General features: G+C 42.8%; 2 protein-coding genes across 2 annotated transcripts in view; one reads left to right on the forward strand and one right to left on the reverse strand.

Moving 5' to 3' along the window:
• The window catches only part of tmem117 (transmembrane protein 117), a 42,445-nt gene extending 26,347 nt beyond the window's left edge, over positions 1 to 16,098 (forward strand). Inside the window, exons 3-7 of the mRNA XM_041939759.1 lie at positions 3,240 to 3,339; positions 6,921 to 7,018; positions 9,336 to 9,495; positions 13,837 to 13,966; positions 14,984 to 16,098. Of these exons, the coding sequence (XP_041795693.1) occupies positions 3,240 to 3,339; positions 6,921 to 7,018; positions 9,336 to 9,495; positions 13,837 to 13,966; positions 14,984 to 15,645 (1,150 nt within the window). The 3' untranslated portion in view covers positions 15,646 to 16,098. The remainder of the gene's footprint in view (positions 1 to 3,239; positions 3,340 to 6,920; positions 7,019 to 9,335; positions 9,496 to 13,836; positions 13,967 to 14,983) is intronic.
• Positions 16,099 to 24,383: 8,285 nt separating this feature from the next.
• nell2a (neural EGFL like 2a) overlaps positions 24,384 to 26,395 on the reverse strand; it is an 80,258-nt gene continuing 78,246 nt past the window's right edge. Inside the window, exons 19-20 of the mRNA XM_041938684.1 lie at positions 25,953 to 26,177; positions 24,384 to 24,462 (exon numbers count right to left, since the gene is read on the reverse strand). Of these exons, the coding sequence (XP_041794618.1) occupies positions 24,421 to 24,462; positions 25,953 to 26,177 (267 nt within the window). The 3' untranslated portion in view covers positions 24,384 to 24,420. The remainder of the gene's footprint in view (positions 24,463 to 25,952; positions 26,178 to 26,395) is intronic.

Here is a 26,395-nt window from a genome sequence, read left to right on the forward strand (position 1 = left end):
TTGTAAAATGAGAACTTGATTTGATCATATTGACGTGGATTTTTGTGATGCCTCCTTATGGGCCAGATTCTGCCTGGATCAGGCTCAAATTATGACTCACTGCCTTATTCCTAAGTCCTAACTGTGTCACTTTAACTATGAATTTTAAGTCGAAGGTCAGCTTTTCCTCGGGAAGTCCAGAAGAGTTGAGTCTGGAGAGCTTTATTCTCTTTACAGATTATAAACCCTGAGTATGCTCTGCAGAACAGACTGATTTTCGGTGTGGAAACATCAGTTTTATACTATTATCGGGGGCGTGGATACACAGTTAGGCCACGTTCCCATACTCCCTTTTTACCTCTTTTTGACTCAATTATAATGTAGTCTTGTCAGCTGTTTTCCCTTGATGTCCCTGGCCCTGGTATTTACTGGAATCTGGTGCTTTCAAAATATCCCCTATGTATAAGCTACCTTTTTTTTAGTGGTTTGTATTGGTGTTTGAGAAGTCCCTGGGTCATTTTTTTAAAAACTGAGCAAACACAGCGCTTAAGCAGAAAAGTGATCTTTAGGCAAAAATGGTCTTTTAGAAAAACAGGTGACAAACAGAGAAAAGATCATTAAGCAGAACGATACCCTAAAACAGACATAAGTGTTTATACCTTTTTCCCAGCAGATTTCCTTTATAGAATGATCCTCTTCATGCACTCACAAGCACAAGGCAGACAAGTACAACCTTGCCCCCAGATTGACACTACAATATCTTTAGCACTGAAACAATTAGTTGACTTAATGAATTTGTCAATTGACAGAAATTGAATCCTAAACTATTTTTACGATAATCATTCAAGCTTCTTATAAATTAGAAATGCCAAACATTTGCATGCCGACGTGCAAGCAGTGATCTTGCACATGCCCGGTTTAATGCAACAGTTAAAATGGCCCTTTTCACTCTTTAATGTCAAACAGGGGTAACGTCCAAACTCCTAACTGTATAACTTTGTACCCTCTGTGGCGCAAAATTGTAATTTCTTGCATATGATGGAACAAGACTTTGGAAGGCATTGAAATGTCCTTGAATATTATGTCTGAACAAGTGTGGGAAACCTGATAACATTCCACAGAGGGTCAAAGCTGGCTGAGCCGGCCGCGCTGGCACTGACACCGCCACTGGCTCTGCGATTAAGCCACGGGAGCCATTTTGGGGCTGATTATTCATGGTGCTACTGTACTGATGTTCCACTACACTGAATTCTCTCATTAGGTCATCCGGCTCTAAAGGCCATTAAATTTTCAGTCAGCATGAATAAGTCAGAGAGTTCTGCCTCTGATCATGCAGTGCAAAGAGTCCCCAAACTCATCATAGGTGCTCTGCAAAAAAAAAAAAAAAGAAAAGAAAAGCCTCTCTTTCAGCACAGGGGTAACATTTGCTCAATTAAATATGTGAGAAGGGCAGGGGTTGGCGGCAGGGTAGTGTTTTTAGATTTAAAGCCTAGCATGTGGTGCCAGACAGCATTTCCAGAAGTATCGATCAGAGTTTTGCTGTGGGTAAATGACTCCCAATGGGACCTCCTTGGTAACTGGAGCAGTGCCAAACCACTGAATGTCTAACTGACTTAATGCAGATATAAATCGCCATTCCAATCAAGGCCGTTTTATTTGTGGGCTCGAGCGAAGCAATACGTCACCTGCGGTACTGCGCGTTTCCATCGATAAAATCCTGTCAGATCCGTTAAAATGCGTGCTGCGATGATGACATATGATTTATAATGTTGCCTTCCAGGGAGGGGTGTTTCTCGCACATTTGCAGTAAACAGGTACTTGAAAACAGTTGCCTTTTCGGGTCACTGGCTCACCACAATTGCTCACTTGCTCCGTGTTTCCTATGAGCATTTATAATGCTTTTCAGATCTGGACTGCGGCGTGATGTGAAAAGGCACGAGCAATTAGCATTCATTAAAAATGAACACCTATTAAAGCTGCTGCGTTAGCTAATAGCTTGAAAGGATTACCCGCTGCTGCTTTTTAACAGATTGTTTAGACTCGTCTGACAAAGACTCATTTAGAAAGTGAACAACACACACAAATTAACTCATAATGCAATCAGCTAAAAGATGAAATGGAAATTAAAGAACAAGAGAAACGTGTGTATATATTTATATATATATATATATATGTATAAAACTATATATATATATGTGTATGTGTGTGTAGATAGATAGATAGATAGATGAAATGAACTATACACCAGCAAGGTTGTAGGCCAGATTTCCCAGAGCCCTCTATGCAATAGAAAACATTTTTATTGGTGTTTTCTGGCGGCCGGAAAATGACCAGCGAAAACAAAGACGAATGGAGCCATTGACTTCAAATACGACCCCTTGAAAGCACAGCCAGAGTCCTATCCATCGCCATCTATTATATTCATGAGTGCGACCCGCGGGGGGTGAGAGGGGGCTTGAGCGGGAGGTGATGGGCGCCCACCTGCTCCACTCAGCGTCTGAGACACTGGCTGCCAGGAGATCAAACAGGCCCCTTCGCTCCCCTCTGTTCTCCTCCTCTCTTCCCGGCACAAGTCCCATAAAGGAGGCGACTGACCCACTTTTCCTCCCTCCCTGTGCTATTACCTGGAGAAAATAGAGTGATGCGGTGCGAGTGTGTTGGGTGGGTGGGTTCGCAGGGCTGAACCAAGCTTCTCATCTTCACTTACTGTACAGAGATGAAGGCGTAACGAGGACTCCAAAGAAAGCATGTCATTTCTGATCAGATACCATTGCACGTGAGATTGTTTCTGTAACGGCATGTCGTGGCCTCGTCTGTGTTTTGCTTCTGCGCTGCGGCAGTCGATGTTAACCGAGCTCACTCAGATCCAGCGCATTAACTGGAGGGATCTCATTGGGATGGCGGTGCCGGTTTGAAATCAACTAGACACGAGACAAATTTGCCAAACAAATGGGTAATTTGCCAAACACTACAGGACCAAATGAAAGCGGTGATACTGCATAAATTCCTCTGCGCTGGTGTAAATTGTTTACAATCCTTAGGGCTTTATGGAAGGTTAAGCCCATCGCTCATTGTTTTCACAGGATTAGATTGATATTGATCGACTGTGACAGCTAGCATCATGATACTTAGCGTCAGTGACCATTTTCTCTTTTGCCCTGCACTGACTCTCTGCCTTTTTCTGCCTGACTTTACTACCCTCATAACATATATTACATTTTTTTTATGTCCTTTTCACTCTTGGTCTTCTTTCCTTGCAGGCCTCACATGGTGACAGAGTACATGGGCATCAGGAATGAGAGCTTTATGAAGATCGCAGCAGTGGGGACGTGGATGGGAGACTTTGTCACCGCATGGATGGTGAGGTTCCAGCTCTTATGTATCCTGAACATCCTTTATATCAATGAATTTTAATCCTGCATTATTAAGATAAGCTTTTCAGCCATGCTAGCAGTGTGGTTTTGCCACCTGCCGATATTGATGGTCCCCAGAAGATGAATCCAAATGATTTCCACTTGTTTAACACTTAATTTCTTGACAAGATAAGGTTTAATTTCATAACTATTCATTTAATAGCCAGCAGCAGCTATATTTTCAGCTAAATGCTCAATGCTCATGTTAATGATAGCATGCTAAACTGATCAGCATTAGCATGCTACACCAACGTGCCAAAGTATTTTTGTTACTGATATGAAAACGATAATTCTTTCCATACAACTATAGTTTGAGATTGATGACAATTATGATTAAAATGTGCTAATATATGATAAAAGAATATGATAACAAGATTGTGAGTGCCGCCAGACATCTGTAGCTAAGTATCTGGTTACAAATGTTGAGCTTCGATACCCAGCCCTAGCTAAATGTTAGCATGTTAACTTGCCGTGCTAACATTCTAAAACTCCTATACAAAATGCAAGCGTGTTAACATGCTGTAATATTCAGTTACATTTCTACTAGCTAGCTGTAAATATTCTAAAATTTAGCAAATTTAGCACTTAAGCATGCTTATTTTACATTCATCTTTCTGTTTTTTAGCCTTTAGCTCAAACCACAACTGTAGCTGATAAAGTAAACCTTATGCTGTATACAATAAGATTTACCAGAATCACCAGTTTCCAGCTTCTGAATAGCATTAAAGTAAACATCCAAATCATAATATCATAATCCTGACCATTTGGAATTACAATAATATTGCACAATTTTTCACTTATTTCACTGTGTGTAATGCTGCTGCTACACTGCAATTTCCCAGCTTGGGATAAATAAAGTCTATCTATCTATCTATCTATCTATCTATCTATCTATCTATCTATCTATCTATCTATCTATCTATATATATATATATATATATATATATATATATATATATATATATATATATATGAAAGCTGCCTGAAAAGGAAAACAAACATGGATGCACACCAGTCAAAGCCTGTTTTTCAAGGCAATGAAGCCCAAATTTAGCGGATATAGTGCTGTGCGGGCTCTTTCACACGACCAACTCTGCGCTCACACGACCATCTTGAGTCGTCAGATGATGAGATGATGTTCACATGTCATAAACATGGAAAGCCCCATGCCTGCCATCCCACATGACATGAACGTGGCATTATGCCGATGAAAGTCGAGCCAAATCTGACAATGCAGAGCCAAGCCTGAGAGGATAACAGTGTATGATTTTTGCATTAGCTAATTACCAACAATGGCATCCTCTGGCATCAGTCTTAATTTAAGTATATTAAAATCATATAGACGATACATGGAGTAGCTATTCTTCACGCACACACTTCTAATTGCTAGGTCAGGTGTATCCTCTGAACGGTTATAAGGCACGCGCTTGAATACCTCTGTGTAGATCCAGTTTAATCTGCTACCAAATCCTCAGAGCAACATGCATTTTGATCTAAGAAGGGTCAGAGGAAACAATGAATGCACGGGGAGGGACCGAGCATGCTAGAGGAGAAACCTACCTCTGTTCATTTGTCAACATAAAGTGAGGAGGAGCGCTCCAGCGGGAGTGGACTACCTGTGGTGGGAGGAGTGGGGCTCTGACACCGGCATGCACACAGCTGAGACAGCTTGACAAGCTCCCTCACCGGTCACATTAGTATTCTACAGTACATACTGCGGAGAAAGAGAGCGGGAGGAAGGAGAGACAAGGGATGGGAGGAGGAGGGAGGTACGGGGTAAGAAACAGAGGTGAAGGGGAAAGGGAAATGCAGAAGTCTGGTCAGAAGGGATACGACGGGGGGGAGGCAGCGAGAGAGAAGGTGAATCAGGGAGACGGAGATGTGTGAGACAGAAAGTTGGGCAAAGTGCTGATTCTAGAAATTACTCACAAGATTTTTACATCCGATTAATTCAACAAGGCACTTTGAAGATGACCTCCGTGTCTCCTCCGCGGAGCAGATTTACAGTGTGTCTTCACCACATGAATGAGCAGGAAGTGTCTGTTTTTGCAGTGCCGCAATGCCAGAAACATCTCACAGACTGCCGGATTCAAATCCTTTGTCCAACACGAGCTACAGTATCTGCAGTGAGGCGCTTTATTGACGAATTGACCTTGCCTCTGCAGCGGCTCCACACAAAGAATATAGTGGGCATTTTTTTTACTCAGGCAATAAAATGCTCTCTGATAAAACTCTGCATCCGTGTAAGAAAATCTGCCGGTGATAACTTTTAATGGCATCAAGGTTGAGGGTGTGAAGACATCACCAACTGATGCAGGCAGAGGAAAAACAGGTTCACACACAACATTAATAATTTAAAAAGGCTGTATTGAAGGTAACCACAGACTCAATAGTGTTTAATCACAGCTGAAGTGTTACTCAATAACAATTAATTCTTCAATTAAAATAGCCGTATGGTCACATTTCTCATGCCTGTTGCTTAGCATTATTTATTATTTATCATTAGTTGGCATATGAAATATCAAAATGTCCTGGTGAACCCTAAGATGGATTGTTGTTTCTTTGTTGATTGACGTACGCTGACTACATGGCCAAAAGTATGTGGACACCCGAACATTGCACCCATATGTGGTTGTGAGCATTCATCTGCTGCTGTAACAGCATCCCTTCTTATGGGAAGGCCTTCCACAAGCTATTTGAAACCTTGAGCATTAGCGATGTCAGGCAGTGATGTCGGGGGTTCAGATCTGGTTTATAGTCAACGCTCCAGTGTTGGATGGGCTTGAGGTCAGCGCTCTGTTCTCAGTTCTTTCGCACAAAATCTGTAAAACCATATGGAGTTGGCTTTGTGGAAGGGGGCAGTGTTAAAGCAGGAAAAGCCGTTCACCCAAATTTTGGCCTCAAAGTTAAAGGTATGCTGTTGTCTCAAATATAATTGTATAGTGTAGTTTTACGATTTCCCTTAAAGAGAGGTCTTAAAGCATAAAGCATAAATCAGTCGTTTCCCTAAAAGGGAAATCATAAAGCTTCTGCTACTTGTCGAGAATTAGATGAGAAGATCAATACCACTCTCATGTCTGTCCATGAAATATAAAGCTGCATTGAGGAGAAGGTTAGCTTAGCTTAGCACAAAGATTAAAAGCAGAGGAAGACAGATGGCTTGGCTCTGTTAAAGCTGCTCCTCTGACACTCACTAAGTGACATGTTATATCTTGGTTGTTAATTTGTACAAAAACAAAATTGGGATCAGTTACTTCCAGGAGGTAAAACCATGCCTTTACACGTTGGTGTTTGCACAGATTAAACAAACAAGATAGAACCTGTTAATTATTACATTTTGTTACCTTTGGACACAGTCAAGATAGCTTTTTGCACCTATTTTCAGTTTTTATGCTAAACTGGTTTTAATCTCGTCTACATTGAATCTTCATAAGCCATCAAGTCATTTTACTTTTCCTCCTCTCACATCTCCTCTATCCTCCTTTCCTCTGTCCTCCTCCCCTTTCCTTCCACTTTTCCTCTCTGCAGGTGACAGATATGATGCTCCAGGATCAGCACTACCCAGACTGGGGCAAAGCAGCCAGAAGGTTCTGGAAACAAGGCAACAACAGGATCGTTCTCTTCTGGTATATTGTCTTCTTCCACTTGAGATTTGCTGGCTATGAGAAAATGTGCATCTTTGCCTGCGTGGTGCATCTTAAAATTTCAGTTTCTCCACCTACTAGCGTACAAAATGCATCATACAGAATATTCCTAAAAGGGTATGTAGGTGTGTGTGTGTGTGCGTGTGCACATATGGTCTCTGCAGCCCGTTGCAGGGTTACACGCAGTCAATAGTCGTGTTAATCTTCCCTCACTCAGTGTCAGCACCTTTAATTAGGAGAACAGGGTGGAAATCAATGGACACAGCAAGGTCGCGGGGCAAACCATGGCCCTGCCTTTTACTTCTCGCACCACAAGCTGCGACCCTTAAATAACTGCTAAACAAATGCTGCAAACCATGTCTGATATGCCCATTACTAGAGGGCCAAGTAGAAACGTTCCCTGTTTAGATGTATTACACCACCAGTGTTTTGTCCCAGCGTTGCGGCTCAGCGCTGTCAGTCAAATACGACATGCGAATGCCTCTCCGGTGGTTCATTTTAGGGTCACCGCGAGAACTGAAGGACACGTGGAGACGAGGATACGCTTGAAACAGTTTGACATCTGTTTGATATGTACACAGAGAGCTCGAGACACAGACATCTCAAACTTCAAAGACAGTTTGGCCACAATGTTCAACATTTCCTCTCGCAGAATTGATTCACCTGCGATTAGAATGCAAGCAGACGAATTGTTCTGTGACTTTTTCTGCAGCCCTTCATTTTATTGATGGATGGCCCGACTCGCTCTGTCACAATCAATGCCGGATTTGACGAGCCATCGTTTGAAATTCCGAGCCTGAAATATGATTGATAAATGTGTTGCTGGATACGTCTTGTCAATACGCGCTGAAGGGTCGTGGCAGATTGTAAAGGGCGGTGCCAAAAGTGAAAGAATCTCACTGTGGAATAATAAAAACCCTCAAAATGTATCTCCCCAGCAGCTGAAATGGGATATGAGCTGGCATTCACTATCTGCAGTGCAGCCAGCCGATGTGTGGCGTGAGAATGCACACAACGGCACAGTAATCGCCGGGTGACATTGAGACAAAATAGACAGTGGAGAATTGTCATTGTGCCTCTCTTCAGACGGCTGTGAAATTTTCCAGTAAACAGTGAATGCAGAATTACGGCAATGTGACATAAACACAATTCAGAGAGTGTGAGAGAACGTGTAAAAAGCACAGCAATCACTGCGCGCAGGTAAATGAAATACTGTGGCTCAAGTTAAATATGGAAATAAATGGAAATGTGTACGCAGTGGAGTTTTGCACTGCATTGTCTCTGCGTTCACAAACAGACACGGTTGGTCTTTATGCACATTCGTCTTCCTGGGAGCTTTATCTGCTGCCATTTTTCAAATCCAGGTAAAATTGTTCTTCACCACATTATTGAGTCCATGAAAAGAGAAACAATAGTATTTGATTTATCTTTTCTCGCACTTGATGTAGGTGAGGAAGTGAAGCCGTTTGTCTTCCAGGATATACAACATTAACTGTGCACGTCATCTAGGGTGAAATTTTAGGTTTTTTCAAGGTCCTCTTAATGTCTGTCATTCATAAATTTTTCTCCCCTCCTCCTTTTCCTTTTCCTTTCCAATCCTCTCTCTTTTTTCTTCCCTTTCCTCATCCCTTCTTTTCTGCTTCTCATTTCCCTCTTATCCTTCCTTTTCCTTCTTTGTCCTTTCTTCCTCTACTTTCCTCTTTTTTCCTTTTCCTTCCCCCTTCTTTCCTTCTCCTACTTCTCCATCTTTTTCTCCTCTTCCCTCTCCTTTTCTGTTCTTTCCTTTCTTCTCCTCTCCTTTTCTTGCCCAATATATCATTTTCTTTCTGTCCCTACTTCTCCTCTTCTTCCTTTTCTTCCTCCCTTTCTGCTCCCCTCATCATCTGCTCTCCTTCCTTTTCCTTAATTTCTTTCCTCCTTCCTTCCTTCCTTCCTTCCTTCCTTCCTTCCTTCCTTCCTTCCTTCCTTTATCTCTTTTCTCTCTTTCCTAATTTCTGCCTTCCTTCCTCTCCTCTTCTCTCCCCATCCTTCCTTTTATTTCATCTGCTCTCCTTCCTGCCTTCCTTCCTTCCTTCCTTCCTGTTTTCCTTCCCTTTTCCCCTACTTCCTAATTTCTTCCTTCCTTCTCTTCTCTCCTCTAACCTCTCTCTTCTCGTGTCCTCTCCTCTCTTCTTCCTTCTTCTCCACTCCTCTCTCCTTTCTCCTTCCTTCCTCACCTCTCGAATCTCCTGCCTCTCCTCTCCTCTCCTCTCCTCTCCTCTCCTCTCCTCTCCTCTCCTCTCCTCTCCCCTCCCTGCAGGACAGTGCTCATCTCTCTTACGTCAGTGGTGGTTCTGGTCATCAGTACCGACTGGATCAGCTGGGACAACCTGAATCGAGGCTTCCTGCCCAGCGACGAGGTCTCCAGAGCCTTCCTGGCCTCCTTCATTTTGGTCTTCGACCTTCTCATTGTCATGCAGGTAGACCGCTCCCCTGTGGCCAATTAAAAAAAGGGAGCTGGGACGTCTCTTGGCTTACTCTGCTACCCATCTTGCCAACTCCCCTTCCTCCCCCTCCCTCCTCCCTCCCTCCCCATTCATCAATGGGACACTGCGGCACAGAGCAGCGAGAGAGGTGTTTGATCACTCTCAGTTGGCATGGACACAAACACATGCACATACACTCACAAATATATAGACATACAAACTGTTGTTTACTCCTTCACATCTCCACTCTTTCAGTCCCCCATCCCTCCATCCCAGACCTCAGCCATGAACTCACCCTTTTCTCCCCTGCTCCCCTGTGAGCCCAGTTTATTTTCTTTAATGATGACTCACAAGATTGGAGTTTTTTTCCCACCCAGTGTCCTCCCTCCCACAGGAGAGTGTACATCAATAATGCTTGTGTCAGTGGCTCATGAATATGCAAAAGTGTTTGTCTGGACTAAAAAAAAAACAACATAAGTGTGTATTGAGGAGAAGGAGAGTGGGAGAAGGCATCTTTTTTTTTGCTTTTTTTTTAATGACGCTCTTCAGGAGCCAGAACCACAGGCCAATCATGTATGTGCTTTGACTGCGAGCCTAATTCAACACGGCTCCTCCAAATGCTTAATGAACATATTTCACCAGGCCTTGTTGGTGGGTATTAGAGGACAAGACTAATATTTGGTATCTCCTAAATATACGTTTCTACACTGTTGATTATGCTAATTGCTAAGAGCTCAATAGCATAGGAGAACACCGCCCAGTGTTACAAATACACCGCTCCACAGAAACCTGGCAAGGACACCGTTATAATTCCCATGGTGATCTGTATTAGAACAACTGTACCCACTAAAAGTGATTTCTAGACTTATTTATTGAAACAATTCATTATTTTAAGGAGGGCTTTTGGCTGCTTAGGCCAGTAATTACTTCACACTGTGGTGTTTTTCTCATTCATTTACCCAATTATTGTGATTATGCAGAAATATAGAAACAGCTCAGCCTACAGTATGCTAACATTTCCTCACAAACATGCTCTTGCTGAGGCCAGCTTTTTCAGCCGCCCGAAAAAGCCACTGACCTGATGTGACGCGAAGGGCTCGCCCCTATTTTGACATCTTGGTTTAACTCTGGAGCCGTTCTGGACCCGTGACTCCCTCTCCCTTTAACGTTGGTGGTATATCATTTCCCGTTCGCATGGATTTGTTTACGATGGGCCCTTCTCATATTCTGCACAGTGTACAGCAAGCACGTTTAGTACAGTTATTTACTAGTGGAGGAAGCCTGCGCCATTACATGGCCCGAGCACTGGCGGCCGTCACAACGTTCCACTAGTCAATAAAAATTAATCCGCCACCGCCCTCCCAACAGCTTCATTCACCTCCACCACAAGGTGCCATAGTTAATCTCTCACCTCCATGAGAAAAGATGGCTGTTGCTGTTCTCAAACTAATTAATGCCCCAATTAATGACCTGTCTGCTTTTGCCTTCAAGCTGGGTTTTGCTTTTTTAAATAATTTTGTGTATAATTGTGCTATTTTTCTGCATTTTCCCAGTTGAATGCCAGATATCTCTGTCCCTTGTGTATATGCACATGCTGTACACATTTACATATGTGGATGATATGCTGATACACCCTGCCTGTTTACTCCTCTTATGTCGTAGAGGCTCATTATTTTGTGGGAGGGTGGGTGCATGGCTTAAATGCCATGCCTGTTAGTGCTATAGCAACAGATACTGCAGCTATGGAAGTGGAGTGAAGGACTTAATTAATATCCAGGGGGCCATCACCAAGCTGTTATGCTGCTCACAGATATTGGCATGGGAAACTCTGGATCACATGAGGATATAGTGAATGCAGACATGTGGTAATGTGCAGCACGAGGCACTGTGCAAATCACAGCGACCGAGGGGGAAATGCAGATAATCTAAAAAGGAAAATGCTGAAATCATGTGGGTTTTTTTTTTTCTTCCGTAATAGAAATGAGAAAAGCTAATTTGTGAGCAGATTAATTCAAAAGAAACGTTTTTAAAACCATTTAATTCTCTGTCAGTCTCTGTGTGTGATTTTCATTAGTTTCATCTGTCTTCGCCTTGTTAATTGCATGCTATTGTAATTCAAAGTGACTAATTACAGGTGCATGAGCATGAGGACATTTTTGATTACATAAAAACTATATATTGCACTTCTAAGGGTAGAAAGGAGAAATGCATAACATATATTATTCACTGTTAAATAAAACAATTATGGAATTTATGTCCAATAATAGACATTTTCTTTTTTGTTGAAGGAACCATCTCCATCAGATGTTTTAAAGTTACTAGATAGATAGATAGATAGATAGATAGATAGATAGATAGATACTTTATTTATCTCCAAGGAGAAATTTGCACCCTATTTACCTGCATCAGTTATGGACCACAGACAAGTTGCAAGGCAGTATTTGGGGAAGCGATTTAATACAGTACTTAAACTGTTTTCCTCTACCTCTTTCATTGGATTTACTGAAAAACACAAAGCTGATTACAGTGCTGCTTTTTTAGCCCATGAAAAGTTGACATTTTGGAGATACATGGTTTTCACAGGATTTCCGGATTTAATTTATCATTTTCATGTGCACTTGCATACATAAAACAAACAAAATGCTTTACCTCCCAGCCAATACAGCACAGCAACAAGAAAGGATAAAAATATACGTGCAAAAGTTCCCTAAAAAACAATAGAACTGAAAACATATTAATACAGAAAAAGCAGCTGCACGGAGCATTAAAATGCATTTAGAGAGGAAGTGCATGTTTCAGTTTGAAGTTGACAGCTGGTGTATGTCAACGTGTGACCAGCACTGATGGGGGGGTTAGAGGGTAGGTAGGGGTGGGCATGTTCGGGGAGGGACACAGTGTGTTGATGATCCTGACCGCTTGTGGGTAAAAGCTATTCAGCATTCTGCTGGATTTGGCACAGATGCTCATGTACCTCTTCCCAGACGGCAGGAGGGAAAACAGACTGTGGGAAGGGTGGCGGAGATCCTCGATGATGCTGGAGGCTCTACGAAGCCAGTGTCGATCGGAAATCTCCTGCAGGAAGGGGAGAGGGGCACCAATGATCTTGCTAGCTGTCTTCACTATCCCGTATAGATGTTGGTATTCGGTCGTTTTGCAGTCTCCAAGCCAGTGAGACTGTAAGTTAGTTTAAGTCTCTGGAGGACATGCACCCGCTGATGGGTCTTTATAACGATGACTGAGGTGTTCATAGTTGAGGTCAGGTCGTTCACCAGGTGCACTCCCAGAAACTCTCTCCACAGCAGTGTGTGATGGTGTGCCAGCCCTCCTGAAGTCTGTCACCATCACCTTTATTTGTTGATGTTGAGAAACAGATTGTGGGATCTGCATCATGCTTTAGCTGCTCCACCTCCATCCCGTATGCAGATTCATCATTATTGCTGACAAGATTCACTACTGTTGTATCATCAGCAAACTTGATGATGTTGCATCTGGTAGTACAGTCATGAGTTAGCAGGATGAACAACAGGTGGCTCAGGACGAAGCCCTGGGGTGTGCCTGTTTTCACTGTGATTGATGTGAAACGCATTTTGATGTGTGGTTGCCAGCCCTGTCTGTCTGCTGCCTCTGCATCAGCAAGTCGAGAACCCAGATGCAGGTGCCAGTGTCCTCATCCAGCAACCTCTTCTTCCCCACAAGCTGTTGTGGCATGATGGTTTGGAATGCCAATCTTAAGTCAATGAAGAGGATCTTGGCATAAGTGTCGATATGTAAACTGTAGGTGAGCTAATCTTGCAGTGAGGTGGGCCTACATGTGCTGTGTGACAAGCCACTCAAAGCGCTTTTGCCACGTGTAAAACATATTTGTTTAATTTCTTTAATGTTTTCATGTATACCTCATAAAGATTAGTGACTGCTTTTTGCTGAAAGCCTCTTGCCACCACCAATAACCACATACTAGCGAAAAGAGCTAAGTGACACCACAGGGCACGGGCAGCTTCTAAATGTCAGTTTGGGTTGCCTGTTGATGTGTTTTGACGTGTTTAAATCCCTTTGCACGGTAGTACACTGCACAAGCCTATAAACACACAGTGTGGTCTACAGTCTACAGCGGCTGGCACCATGTTTGACCTCCAGGCAGTCTATGAAGAGACTCTGCAGAGACTTGATATCAGCTAATATGAGGAAGTTCAGTGAAGTGTTCAACATCCAGTAAAGCAGGATACATGGTTGACATTTGTCATGCCGATGCAGTTATTTAAATATGTTCAGTTTTCTACAGTTGAGGCTACAGTATCACAGTCGCAAGCTAAACTCGTGTGACTCGTGTGCTTTCAGGACTGGGAGTTCCCTCACTTCATGGGTGACCTGGATATGAATCTACCAGGAATGTCAACGACACACGTGAAGGTCAAGCTTCCTGTCTGCAAGCGTATCTTTAAAGAGGAGTACCACATTCATATCACAGGTACATTCAGACTCGGCCACAGCTGCTGCATACTGAGAACATCAGCATCTCATTGTTTCATGAAGAGTAACTCCAGCTCTCCTAAGTAGTTGTTAACACAGGAAACTAACCACCCATACTCATTAACTGATTCAATTGCAGAAAAACCCTGATATGTCCACAAGGGAGACATAACTTTGGCCTATTTCTGAATTGTATTGTGAATATTAAACATGCTCTCCCTGCTCTGCTCAGTTTTCCATTTTCCAGCACTTTAAACCGCAGCAGCCATTTATAATACATACATAACACACAGGTGGCTCCGCCGCTGGAACTGTTTCCTGTCCCATGCGGCCCTCCCTGTCGTGCGAGACGCATCCCTCATCATCTTTCACATCTCCGCCTCTTAATGTTCTCAGCGAGCGACTGTATTTCCCATTTGAAACCAGTTTCTCCATTTTGTTCCGCCGCGTGCACACAGCATCTCGCAACCATAAAGAGAAGGCAAAACCAATGTTCCTGTGCTAAATGTTAAGCTGTTCAAACACTCAGTGATTCGCGGAAGGTTGTTAACCCTACTGCATCGCATATCCATTAAGCATTATGGAAATGGCGCCAGCGCGACGTGATTGGTTTAACTAAAAGCTTATTAACAGCATATCTCAGGGAGAGGATGGGATGGGATGTCACGCATACCCGGGGAGACATCTGCCTGCTATCAGTCAACCTGGGGAGAGATGGCTGTCTCATGGTAATGTAGTGATCTCGTTAGAAGATAGTAGACGAAGTAGCACCTGCAAATGGATCTATCTGTCTCAATGCGTGAGCCATATGCAAAGGGAGGGTGACTCCTGATAAATGAACATGACAGCATGTCTGTCTGACTCTGCCCTCTAAATGTTGTTGGGAGTTGGCTTGTACTGTTCATCAGTCTGCTTGTCTGTTAAATGATCTGTACAGCGCGTGCATGTTTATTCCTTTATTATCTGTCAAAGACCCTTGTTTCTGATCTAATACAGGTCACGTGTCTCGTTACAGGTAAGTGGTTCAACTACGGCATCATCTTCCTTGTGCTGATTTTGGACCTCAACATGTGGAAGAACCAGATCTTCTACAAGCCCTATGAGTACGGTCAGTACGTCGGGCCTGGTGAGAAGATCTACACGGTGGAAGAGCCAGAAACACTCGTTAACTTCAATCACAGCACGCTCACCTACGAGTGGCGCTCTACCAACATCGACCCCAACACCAACTCAACCTACGTGGAGCGGGACATGTTCCTCCACAGCCGCTACATCGGAGCCAGCCTGGACGTCAAGTGCCTGGCCTTCATCCCGAGCCTGGCGGCGTTCGTCCTCTTCGGGTTCTTCATCTGGCTGTTCGGCCGATTTCAGGACAGCGAGACCTTCACGGAAAACCAAGACAAGACGTATGAGAGGATCAAGAGGAAGTCGCCGTCGGAGTACAGCAAGGAGATGGGCGTGACGCCAGAGGAGACGCACGTGACCATGAGCGATAGTCTGAGACGATCGGGAACGCCCATGCTGCTCTCGGTGGATGGGCCAAACTTTGGAGCGACGCCCTCGACGAACTCCACCATCTCCATGGAGACCCAAGAGACACATCCGAGCATTGTGATTGACGCTGCAGAGCAGGAGGAACCAGCAGTCTCTTTTGATGTCCACAAGCTCTCTCCGTGACCTTCCGAAACTTTTTTGAACTATATGACTGCGAACACGTTCTCAAGATGTAGTTCGTCAAGTTGTTGCTTCTCCTGGAATAAGACCAAGCTGCACCAGACGTTGAACACAGCTGTTCGTGAGATTCGGGAAAACGACAAAGTGATGTCACATGATCGCCAAGCCAGTCCTGATGGCTGTTGCAGTTGTTTGAATATATTTTTATAAAACAGTCTTTTTAAATGCTTCTAAAACGGCGCAAATTCTGAACGAACATGTCTTTTACAACATAATGCAAACTTCTAATTGACTTGGTGCTCGCTCGGATTTTGCATTTTCATAATTCACTTTTGTCATGGTAAACTATTTTGGTGCCTATATCGGAGGAGTATTTCTACAGTCGTGACACTGTGGTCAGGTGGATTTTACTGTGTCACGCCATGGTTACAGCTAAACTAGTGCCTTGATATTTCATATGTTCAGATACAGACAGAGACATATTCAGACAGTCTACAGTAAATTACTATAGGCAACAAAATGGAAGCTGTCCTAGTTATGCTCTGCTATATTAATGTCTTATGTACGCTTTCATATCATACGGACAATGGTTACCTCATCTGATCCTCAGACTTTAGCATTTTAATTTATTCTCATGTGATGTCTCTCTTGCTCGACTTTAAATGCATCATTCTCGTTGAAATGACATAATTATGAGCATCAGTGTACCATCGATTGCCTATTCATATCCCCTCACTTGATATTAGTCGCAGAGATAATAAATGCAATCAGCAGAGATCAAAAAGCAAACCAACAAGCCACCTCATGATTGCTTATGTGGCTGCTGCACCTGGACTGAATACCAACAGAGTCAGAAAGGTGGTTTTGCCCTTGGCATAAACATGCTATTGAAGTGCAGGGGAGGCTTCTGCTCCAAAGCTCAGGGCTTCTTTATGTCTAGATAAACCTTAAACGTTTTAGAAGCAGTTTTGCAGTCATGGTTAATGCATGAAAAAATAATAATTTATTTTTAACATTATCCTACTGTAAAAAAAAAAAATCCCTGATTTCAAACACATCTGAATCCTGCAGCATTTATCTGTACACTGGCTTCTGAAAGTCTTCACTGCCTTTTTACATATTTCCCTGTGCTTTGCAGTCTCTTTAAAATACATACGTTTGGAGTTTTTTGTCCAAAAAAGTATGCCCTTGGGTTGTTTTCTGTAAAGTGCAACTACTAAATCAGTTATTACTACATTACTAACAGTATTCTTTCATATATGTTCGCCACATTTCACTTGGCATATAAATTCCACCAAAGATACCAAAATAATTCAGTATTCTGAACAAATATTGCTGCATAAGATAACCTGCTAATCTGAAAGACATATTCACGATAGACAAAGTGGAATGATATTATGTGCTTTTGCATTGCTCAACATTATAATGGACTGTAATGTACTATAATATCCTGGGAAATTGTTCCCCAAAAAGAGAGAAGTATTGTTCTCTTTTGTTCATCCCCGACCCAATCCAGAGAGAATTTTGTTCAGCATTATTTGTGTTCATAGTAAAGAAGCCTGGGATGGCACACCGGAATAGTTACAAACCTTTGCAGTGTTTAATTAAAGCATTTGTATATTTATACTAAAGTGAAATAATAATGATGAAAAGATCATTAAATTTGATAGTTAATGATTCAGTTTCCTCATTCTGTCTTTAAATGATGAATGATTTAATAAAGGTATGCATCCATTCCAAAAAAGTTGTGACGCTGTGTAAAAAGTAAATAAAATCAGAAAGCAATCATTGGCAAATGAGCTGTGTTTACTGACATCAGTTTTACAAAGTGTTCCTGAGCTCATGCAGTAACATCCTTTATACAATCATGTGTTCAATGTGGTGAACCTCGCTCCATCCTAAACGACTGAGCCTTTCCAGGATGCTCTTTTCATCACCAACCTGTTTACCTGTGGAATGTTCCAAACAGGTGTTTTTGGAGCGTTCTTTTGTTGCTCCTGTCCTTGTTTGAAACGTGTTGCTGCATCAGATTCAGAATAAGCAGATATTTACAAAAAATCAATGAAGCTGATGAAGTGAAACATTAAATCTTTGTTCTGTTTTCAGTTGAGCGTATGTCAAAAAGGATTCACAGCATCCCGACTTTTTTTGGAATCAGGGTTGTAGCAGCAGGCCGAGCTCTGATTGGCCAGCTGCTCTGTATTGGCAGGAGGTGGGCCGATCAGAGACCCTTTGTGGCTCCTAACTAATTGATTATATAAAACACTGTAACGCTTAATAATTACTCCGGGGACTCTCTCCAGGCTCCTTACAGGAAATCCCTGTGTGTGTGTGTGCGCACGTGGCCGTGTGTGTGTACACTGTGGAGCCAGGGGTGGCCATTTGTGTTTGTGTAAGGATGTTTTATACTTTATTGTGCATTGTGTGTGTGTGTGTGTGTGTGTGTGTGTGTGTGTGTGTGTGTGTGTGTGCGTGTGCGTGCACTGAAGGCTTGTGAAGAGATTAGGTGTTTGCTACTACACTTGTTTTTGACAAAGGCCATTCTGTGAAGAGGTCAGTTTATTTAGCATAATTGGTTTGCAGCTCTTGGTTCTGTAATTATCCTCTTATGAATTACAGCTCTATGAACACATTAGATATTAGTGTCTCACCAAAGGGCAGAACCTCTCTGGACTTGAAGAGGGTCTAATATGTTTGCAATGTAATGTGTTTGTGTTAAAGGTGAGGCTTTCCTCTTTGCTCTTCAAACTACTTTCACTTTTCTTGAATTCTGTTGCAAAACTGACCTTCAGTTCTTGTGTTTGTGCTTTTTTTTTTAAAGCAGAGGAAATCTCCTTTCAGTGTTTGCTCATTGTACTGTACGTCTGTTGAACCTTGTGTTACCAATAAATTCATACATTTGTTATATACTCTATTTTGTTTGGGTCACTGTGAGATTCAATAATCTGAGAACATTTCCGAAGGTTCTTGTTATCTAATTCCCAGTGAGAAAAATTTGAGTTTACATTTTTCAATAAGCATGGGAGATCGTTGCCAAGTAACAGCACAGGTCAAGCTTCTTGCAGCTGCTGACCCAATTAATATGGGCGATATGAGAAATAATGATAGTATCTTCACAAGGACACTTGAATATGTAGCCTGCATACACATGACACCTGGCTCGGATTATTAAGAGTCCTGCTCGGGGCCCGTTTGATTTATGCCAGTGGGAAACAATTTGAATTTGTTATGTGTTTTGTTCCCCTGCAGGATTTGTTTACAGGACATGTATACGTGTAAATGAGTTATAGATTGGATTGAAAATGTCTGAGGAACGCAGACAGAATTGGTTTAAGGCAGTTCCCAAAACAGGGTTGGGACCTCTCCAAGGGGCTGTGAGGAAAAGTGCTCTGCTACAGAAGATTATTGTTTATCATTGTTGTTCTTATTTCCTACCTTTTCTCTCAGTTTTAGCAATGCAAGAGGCGGCGCTCTGGGGGGGTGGCAAAGTCGGTCTCTCAGATGCTCCACCACTTTGGTCCAGACTAAAATATTTCAACAACTTAAAATGGATTGCCATACAGACATTCATGTCCCCTAAAGGATGAATCCTTATGTTTTTGGTGATCCCGATTTTTCCTGTAGCGCCACTCTTAGGTTGACATTTGTGGTTTTCAGTGCTAATTAATTTAAGCACGCTAAAAATGTGCTAGTTAGATGATGAACATGGTAAACATATACGCTCAGGCTGCTAAGCTAAGAATGCTAGCACTCAACACCTTAGCAGCTGTGCATATGTAGAGCCTCTCAAAGCCGCTAGCAGGGCTGTAGACTTGTTTTTTACTCGTGAAAAAAGGACAGATGTACGATTGTAGACATCTAACAATTACTCATTTGAAACAGTCTGATTACTTTTTGGTGAAAGTCCTCACACCTCTTTTTTTTTTAAGCCCGAAAGGTTGAAACCAAGTGATTTAAGGGAATGCACAGAGGAGAGAGCTGTGAAAGAGTGTTGATGGAGCAGCAGTTACAAAGACTGACCTGTGACCGTGATGTCACAGCTTTAATCTCTGCAGCAGTCCATCATCAGTCGCCATGTATCCACGGCACTGGTCTCTGCCTCCCCACTCACTGTAAATGGTCCCTAATGAGGGCATGAGCTAGGTGATTTTAATATGACGAAATAGCTACCGTGTGAAAACCAAGTCACTGCACAAACACCTGAGGTCTTACTGCTGCTTGTTGTTTGTCTGGAAAAATATATCTCATTGCCAGAGAGCATTAGCTGTTTGACTGAGGCCTCCTCCAAGTCTGCCATTGGGCTGAGAAATGAGATATTGATTTTTTGAGGACCGTGCAGTAATTGAGAGAACACATCAAAACCAGAGTTCCCAAAATGTTTGTGGGTGTTGGAACCTGGTGCCCGTGTTGTGCTACTGGTGTATTGACTGCTTCCTCCATGTAGTAGATGCATTTGTGTTTGCAGCATTCATGGTCGATTGCAATCTGCTTTTAATCAAATTCTTAAGAAGCTGCTTTTATTTTTTCATGTCTGTGGAACTTTTTCGAGGTGTTTTTGAAACATTTCACATTATTTACCATTTTCTCGATTCACACATCTTCATGCACCAAACCAGAAAAGACAATAATAATAAGAAAGAACTGCTAGTGTTGTATCTGCAGCTAAATATAAACAAGAAAAATCCCCTAGAGGAGGCAAGTCATAGCTACAGATCAACTGGAATCTCCTCTACTGTCTTTGAGCTAGCCTCCAATTAGATCAGTGTATCATGTCCTGGCATGGCCCATCACTCTGCGCTGACAGCTCCGTGACTCTGGGAACCCTGTGAAATTTATCAATGCAGTCAGTCGCAGCCAGCTAGAAGGTTTGCCCCTCAGTCCTTTCAACGAGCCCGAGATGGTTTCTGTCCCCAGTGGCCACAAGGGAAACAGAATTCATTACCAATTCCTTCTGCAGGTTTCCGATACCTTACAGAGGACCATACGGCTCGGATAAAACTCTCAGCACATCCAACAGCTCACTTGGAGAACTGAGTCCCCAGACATGGGTTTGTGATAATGACGTCTGCCTTGCTGTTCCTCTGTGGGGGAAGAGGATCCATTTTTATTCTAATCATTCTTTAGTGAAACCAAGCGAAGAACTGAGTGGTGAGTATACGGACTGCTGAAGGGCTTCGTAGCAGCAGCAGTTTTGCTATTTATTTCATTTGAATTAGCTTTTTTAAAATTATTTCTTTGAAATGAGTACATGTAAGACTAACAAAAAAAAAAAAGAACAGATATCTGGCAGCATTCAACACATTCTCCTTGACCATGAAAGTTCACTCCTCTCCTCGGAAACCTTGTTGGAGGACTTTAAAGTGCTGAGAAGCCACAGCTTTTATCTGCATCACACCTTCTTCAGCAAACTGTTTTCTTATTTCCAAGCAAATAATGTGACAGTGCTGAAATGTGGCTTTGCACGACTTCAAATTCATCCACCCAACAATAATCTCTTTCTCTGATTATGATGTAAAGCGAAACAAGACTAAAGGTCGGGGTATGCTCAACCACGTCCAGAAATCCAAAGTGTTGTTCCAAACAGCCACACTGGAAGCTCAAAATCTGGCTATCTGATATCTTCAATCAAACACAATATCACTGTGTGATGTTTTAGTCCGGACCAAAGTGGTGAACTGAGCCACGCTGCTAGCTCGGCTAAACATGCAGGATGTGCTTTATCAGTCTCACAACTAACAAAGCATATCCTGCTCATCACTACCATCTCCTTTCCAGCCATGATATCAAGAAACAGCAACAGCAGCAGAGCTGTTTGATTTGCCGTTTATTACATTTGGAGAGATCTAATGAAAACATTCGGCGAATGGTAACATTTGTACAGAATTGTAAGCAGAGTGGATCAGTTCTTGATGAATGGTGGCTATCCTGATTATTTCAGCTTGAGCTGCAGCCACAGTTAAAGCTGGGAAACAAATCCATAGGCGGCGTGGGACTGTCGAGCACTTGCGCTTGTCTGTGTTTGCTTTCATACAAACAAGGCAAGTCAAAGTGACTTTCTTCTTGTTTTGGCTCAGGCGCTACATGTTTGTGCATTCAGTCAATCCTGCACATTTCTGGAAGCTGACACAGAAAACAGAGTTTCCACTGCAGTGATATGATGTAAGTATCAAGTAAACACTTTACACTACACTTGTGCATGCGTTCCTATAATTACTGCATAGATGGTTCTTACCATGTCAAAATATATACACCTGAATACTCTGAGTAATTGCTTTTGCTCCTGTTTTGTCTTTGATGGAAAAACCTCCACAGAGGTCCCTTCAACATTTTGCAGACAAATTGGAGCCATTTGAAGAATGTTAGATCGCTGAAAATGCTGCACAAATATTGCACGCTGATATGTTTTTATCAGTTTAAACTTTCCACTGAAGTAAAACTGACTTTTCTCTGCCTCGCTTCACCAGCCACAATCACAATGATATGTGTGGTCATTAACGGTGAATATAGGACAGGCAGTGAAGTGGACTCCCTGTGGGTCCAGGCATCTGTTGCAGAGGGGTTCAGCACTGCCATGGAAAATTGAACATTTAGGAGCCAGCTGGAGGACCAGTCTGCCCTGCTGTGCCACCACTACTCAGGTGCCTACTGGCTCCGTGCCACCACCAGCTAGAAGCCACTGGACCAAAGCAGGCCAGATGGTGCCCTTGCCAACCTACGAGCAGCCACTGCGAACTGCCCACTGTCCACTGCCCGTGTCCCCTGCCCTATCATTCAACTCATGGATGAGTTTGGAGTCCGGATTACCTGAGGTAAAAAGTTTTTTGAGGGAGCGAGGAGCAGAAAAAGCTCAAGTGAGCGGGGAGTGTGTTGGAATATAAATGGGCTCCATTACGTTGTGTGTTTGTTAATGTAAGCAGCTGCGAGGTAGAGTCGGGGAATCAGTTGGTAGGAGAGAGACTGCTCCACGGGGAAATAAAGCCATCTCCAGGCTGAACTCATTTGTCCGTGGCTGTGAACTGATAGATAATTATATTAGGAGCTTTAAGTGCTCTTCTGCGATACAAGTATTAGTACTATCTCCAGAGGCAGAGAACAAAGTAGGGAGGAGAGGAATCTGTGTGCTACAACAGGGATAGTCATTGCTCTGCATCCAAATACGTGGATGTTGAAGTATATACTGCACAAGGGGCCTCAATTAAAATCCAAATCACAGCTCAACGCCATTAGTATTGGATGTATGAAACACACGAATCAGATTTTTCTGATTCAATTTACAGAATCAATCAAAACGTCTATATCAGGCTTTGGGAAGCGGCGGTATTTGACGGCATGGGAATGAGATTCAACTATCTTTCTCCAGAATCTCTTATTGGACCTTTACATGTACATGTGCGTAATGTAATCCTGGCACCCTGTTCTAATAAGGCACCCTTTATATAAATGTTAAATGCTGTTGTAACCAGTGGCTTTGCTGATGATTGAAACATTTGTTCTTACTAAAAATTATTAATAAATTAAGTATTATCCTTCAATAAAGCCATTACTAACAGCATTTTCTAGCAGAAGCATTAGAAACCTGATGAAAACTGGACACAGAACCAAATACCCACATGCACAATTAAAGGAGCGCTTACTGCAATGAATCCCACCATCATGACAGTTTCGGTGTTCAGTTTTTGTTGAAACTGCTTTAGAGAGGTGCTGATTCAACTTTGCCATCACTTTGGGTGTAGTTTGTGGCGCTGCTGAGCCGTATTGCATTACACAGAGGGGTGTTTCTGTTATTCAGCCAACCCTCGTTGATATGAATAAAAATAATAGAGCCGCAGTTCAACAGCAGCTCAAAAGTTGGATCAGCGCTCCTCTAAAACAGCTTCAGCAACAACTTAACATCACAACCTTCATAAAGGATTTATTACAGGACTGTTGTTTTACACTGCATTAGATGGAGCAGTGTACCTAATAAACTGGCAATTGAGTGTAGCCTTCAAACAATAAATACATGACAGGGATTAAATGTAAATGGAAATACTTTATTTCACTATTACACAATAACAAGCCGGGAAAGAAAAACTTACAAAAAAGAGAAATGGAACAAAATGCTACAAAGCACCACATAATATAGACGACTCATAAATGTGGCAACGGAACCTTATGCTAACTGCCTTTACTCTATCTAAGGTATCATCATCATCACTGAGAATTTAGAAATCAGCAAAAATGTTTGGACATCAAGCACAGTCATGCCAGTAATAGTAATATCTTACAGATTCATGTAGCGATGATTCGGAGTTGGGGGGGGTGCGGGCGGCGGTGATCCTTAAAGGTTCACTCTAAGTGGTGAGGCGGGACAAAGAGAGTGGGTTCGAGGAAACTGTAGTCCATCATCTGTTTGGTATGACATAGGTTTGCATTTGGTATAAAGAGGAGTTGAGGAGGCAGACGCGGGTCACGGAGTATTTGCGAAACACTCTCAGGGCTTAACGTGCGTGGGTGGGGGTTACCAGGCAGGACATACAACAAGAGCTAGAAATCAGCAGAAAGTACCTGAAGGTCACATTTGTACAAATGTCTGTGTTTGACAATGTGACATTGTATGAATTTATTCTGACTGGTTGCCCCCGCTCACCTGGTTCAGCAGGCTAAAACAAATCCTAGCAATGCAAACACTCCTTGACCCACGCCTGTGAGGAGGACAGTGAGGAGACAAAGGGGTGGTGTTACTTTTTTTTTTTTTACATGGAGAACACTGTACAGGTGCCTTCAGGTCTGCCGGGACTAAAGGCACATGGGGTCCACTGAGCAACAGATGTGTCCGTTCTGGAAATGAGAGGAAAGAGAAGGGGAAGAGACACATGAGTGGATTATCGTCACACTTAAACCTCAAGCAAACTCCTTTTGAAGCTCGGCAGATAATATTTTCAGGTGGCGGTGGTGCGGCGGTGCTGCGGCGCACAGACTCCGTTTGGCATTTAGAATCCCTCTGGGTGTCATTTTGGCACCAAGTGATCCAAGAGGGCGACACTCCACCGAGAATACAAATGCGAATGGTCTCAGAGTTATTTCACTGTAAACTGATAAACTCCCCGGATCGCTGAAGGTTTGCAACGCGCAGCATCGCCAACCTAACCAAATCAGAACACTGATGGTACAGAAAGCAGCGCTGTTCACAAAGATTAAATCCATGTTCATGCATTTGAATTCAATGTAAATCTTTGACATTTCTTTTTGAAGATAGCATGAATATTTATCATCTGAATTTATATACATGTCCAATGAGAGTGGCTGCTATCATTTCCTGACAGGCGAGCAGAGAGAAAATGCTCCATCCTGGAAACTCAAAGGGAGTCAGTCTTGGTGGATTAGTCCTAAAGCTGAGGCAAACAATTTATGCTCACAATTGGTAATGAAGAGGATGTTCCCCTGCATAGTTTACTTCCTCTGTGATTGTTCGGCGCCACAGCACTTAAAACAAAATCTTGCGGAGAGCAGCTTTCTCCACCTGATTTACTAGAACCAATTATGAGCGTTTCTCTCAGTTTTCTTGATGGAATATCTGAGGCTCTGTATATTGGAAACACTGCGAGTGCAGACAGTGGAGCTTGTTGAACACAATGCAGAGGGGAGAGCAGACTGTGGCTCCCTGCTGCAGCCGAGCCAGAGGCCCGGAGATGAGGGTCGAACAGATGTTTTCTCAGCGTGGGTTTCTGTCTCAGTTCATCGTCATGAAAGGAAGAGTTCAACATTTCCAGAATGCTGTGTTCTTGCTGTGAGTTAGTTGAGAAGATTGATAACATTTTCATACGTGTACATTAAATATGCAGGTGTTGTTAGAGAGAGCTAGGCTGTTTCCAGTCTTTATGCTAAGCTAAGCTAACTGGCTGCTCATATTTAGCAGACAGATCTGGGAGCAGTATCAGTCTTCTTAGTGCGTATGCACACTTCCCTAAATGTTGAACTCTTGCTTTAAAGAAGATATATCCAGTTTTCTTGCTAATAAATTTAAATTGGATATGGCGATCTTTGATCCCTAATAATATCAAACGCAGACATTTGAAAGCCAAGTTCTCAAAAGGAACATCGTATCTTATTCGTTACATTCTCTGCTTTTCTATTGTGCTTTTGAACAAAAATCAGAGCAGCTGTCACAGTCTTAAAAAAAGTCTGGATCACAGTTTACAGTACTTTTTATTCTGGCGCAGCACAAAGAATTCTCGATTTCCAGACTATTTTTCTTTGTGCTATGTGCTGCTGGACTAGTCCAATTGTAATTTGGCGTCTCGAGGCCACCGGCGGGGCTGGCGCCTTACCTTGCACTGGCACAGGGTGCACTCGGTGCCATGTTTAATCCAGGAGGAGCCACTGAAGCGTGAGATGTTGTGCTCGTCCGTGCACGTCTTGGTGATGTCGTTGCGGATGGTGTCGGCCTGGCAGGGGTCGGTGACACAGCGGGGACAGCACTCGCCCTCAGGCACCACGGTAAATTCGCAGTCCACGGGCGGGCACGGCAGAGGCCAGCAGTCCACCTGCCCCTGCTGTGGAGGCGAAGAGAGACAATTTGAAATTGATAGAAAGAGGAGAGAAAGTTCAGACTCCTGCATTTTATACACACAAATACACACATTTCTCCTGACGCTGTGCATTTGCATGCTAGAGGGAGCGTCGCCTCTTGATGAAAAAAAAAGTTGTTAAGGTACCAAGAAAATATAGATGAGGAGAGCAATCTTCCAACACAGTCAGCATTTTTTTCATA

This window comes from Chelmon rostratus, chromosome 6 (genome assembly GCF_017976325.1).
Source record: "Chelmon rostratus isolate fCheRos1 chromosome 6, fCheRos1.pri, whole genome shotgun sequence".
NCBI classification, from domain to species: domain Eukaryota; kingdom Metazoa; phylum Chordata; class Actinopteri; order Chaetodontiformes; family Chaetodontidae; genus Chelmon; species Chelmon rostratus.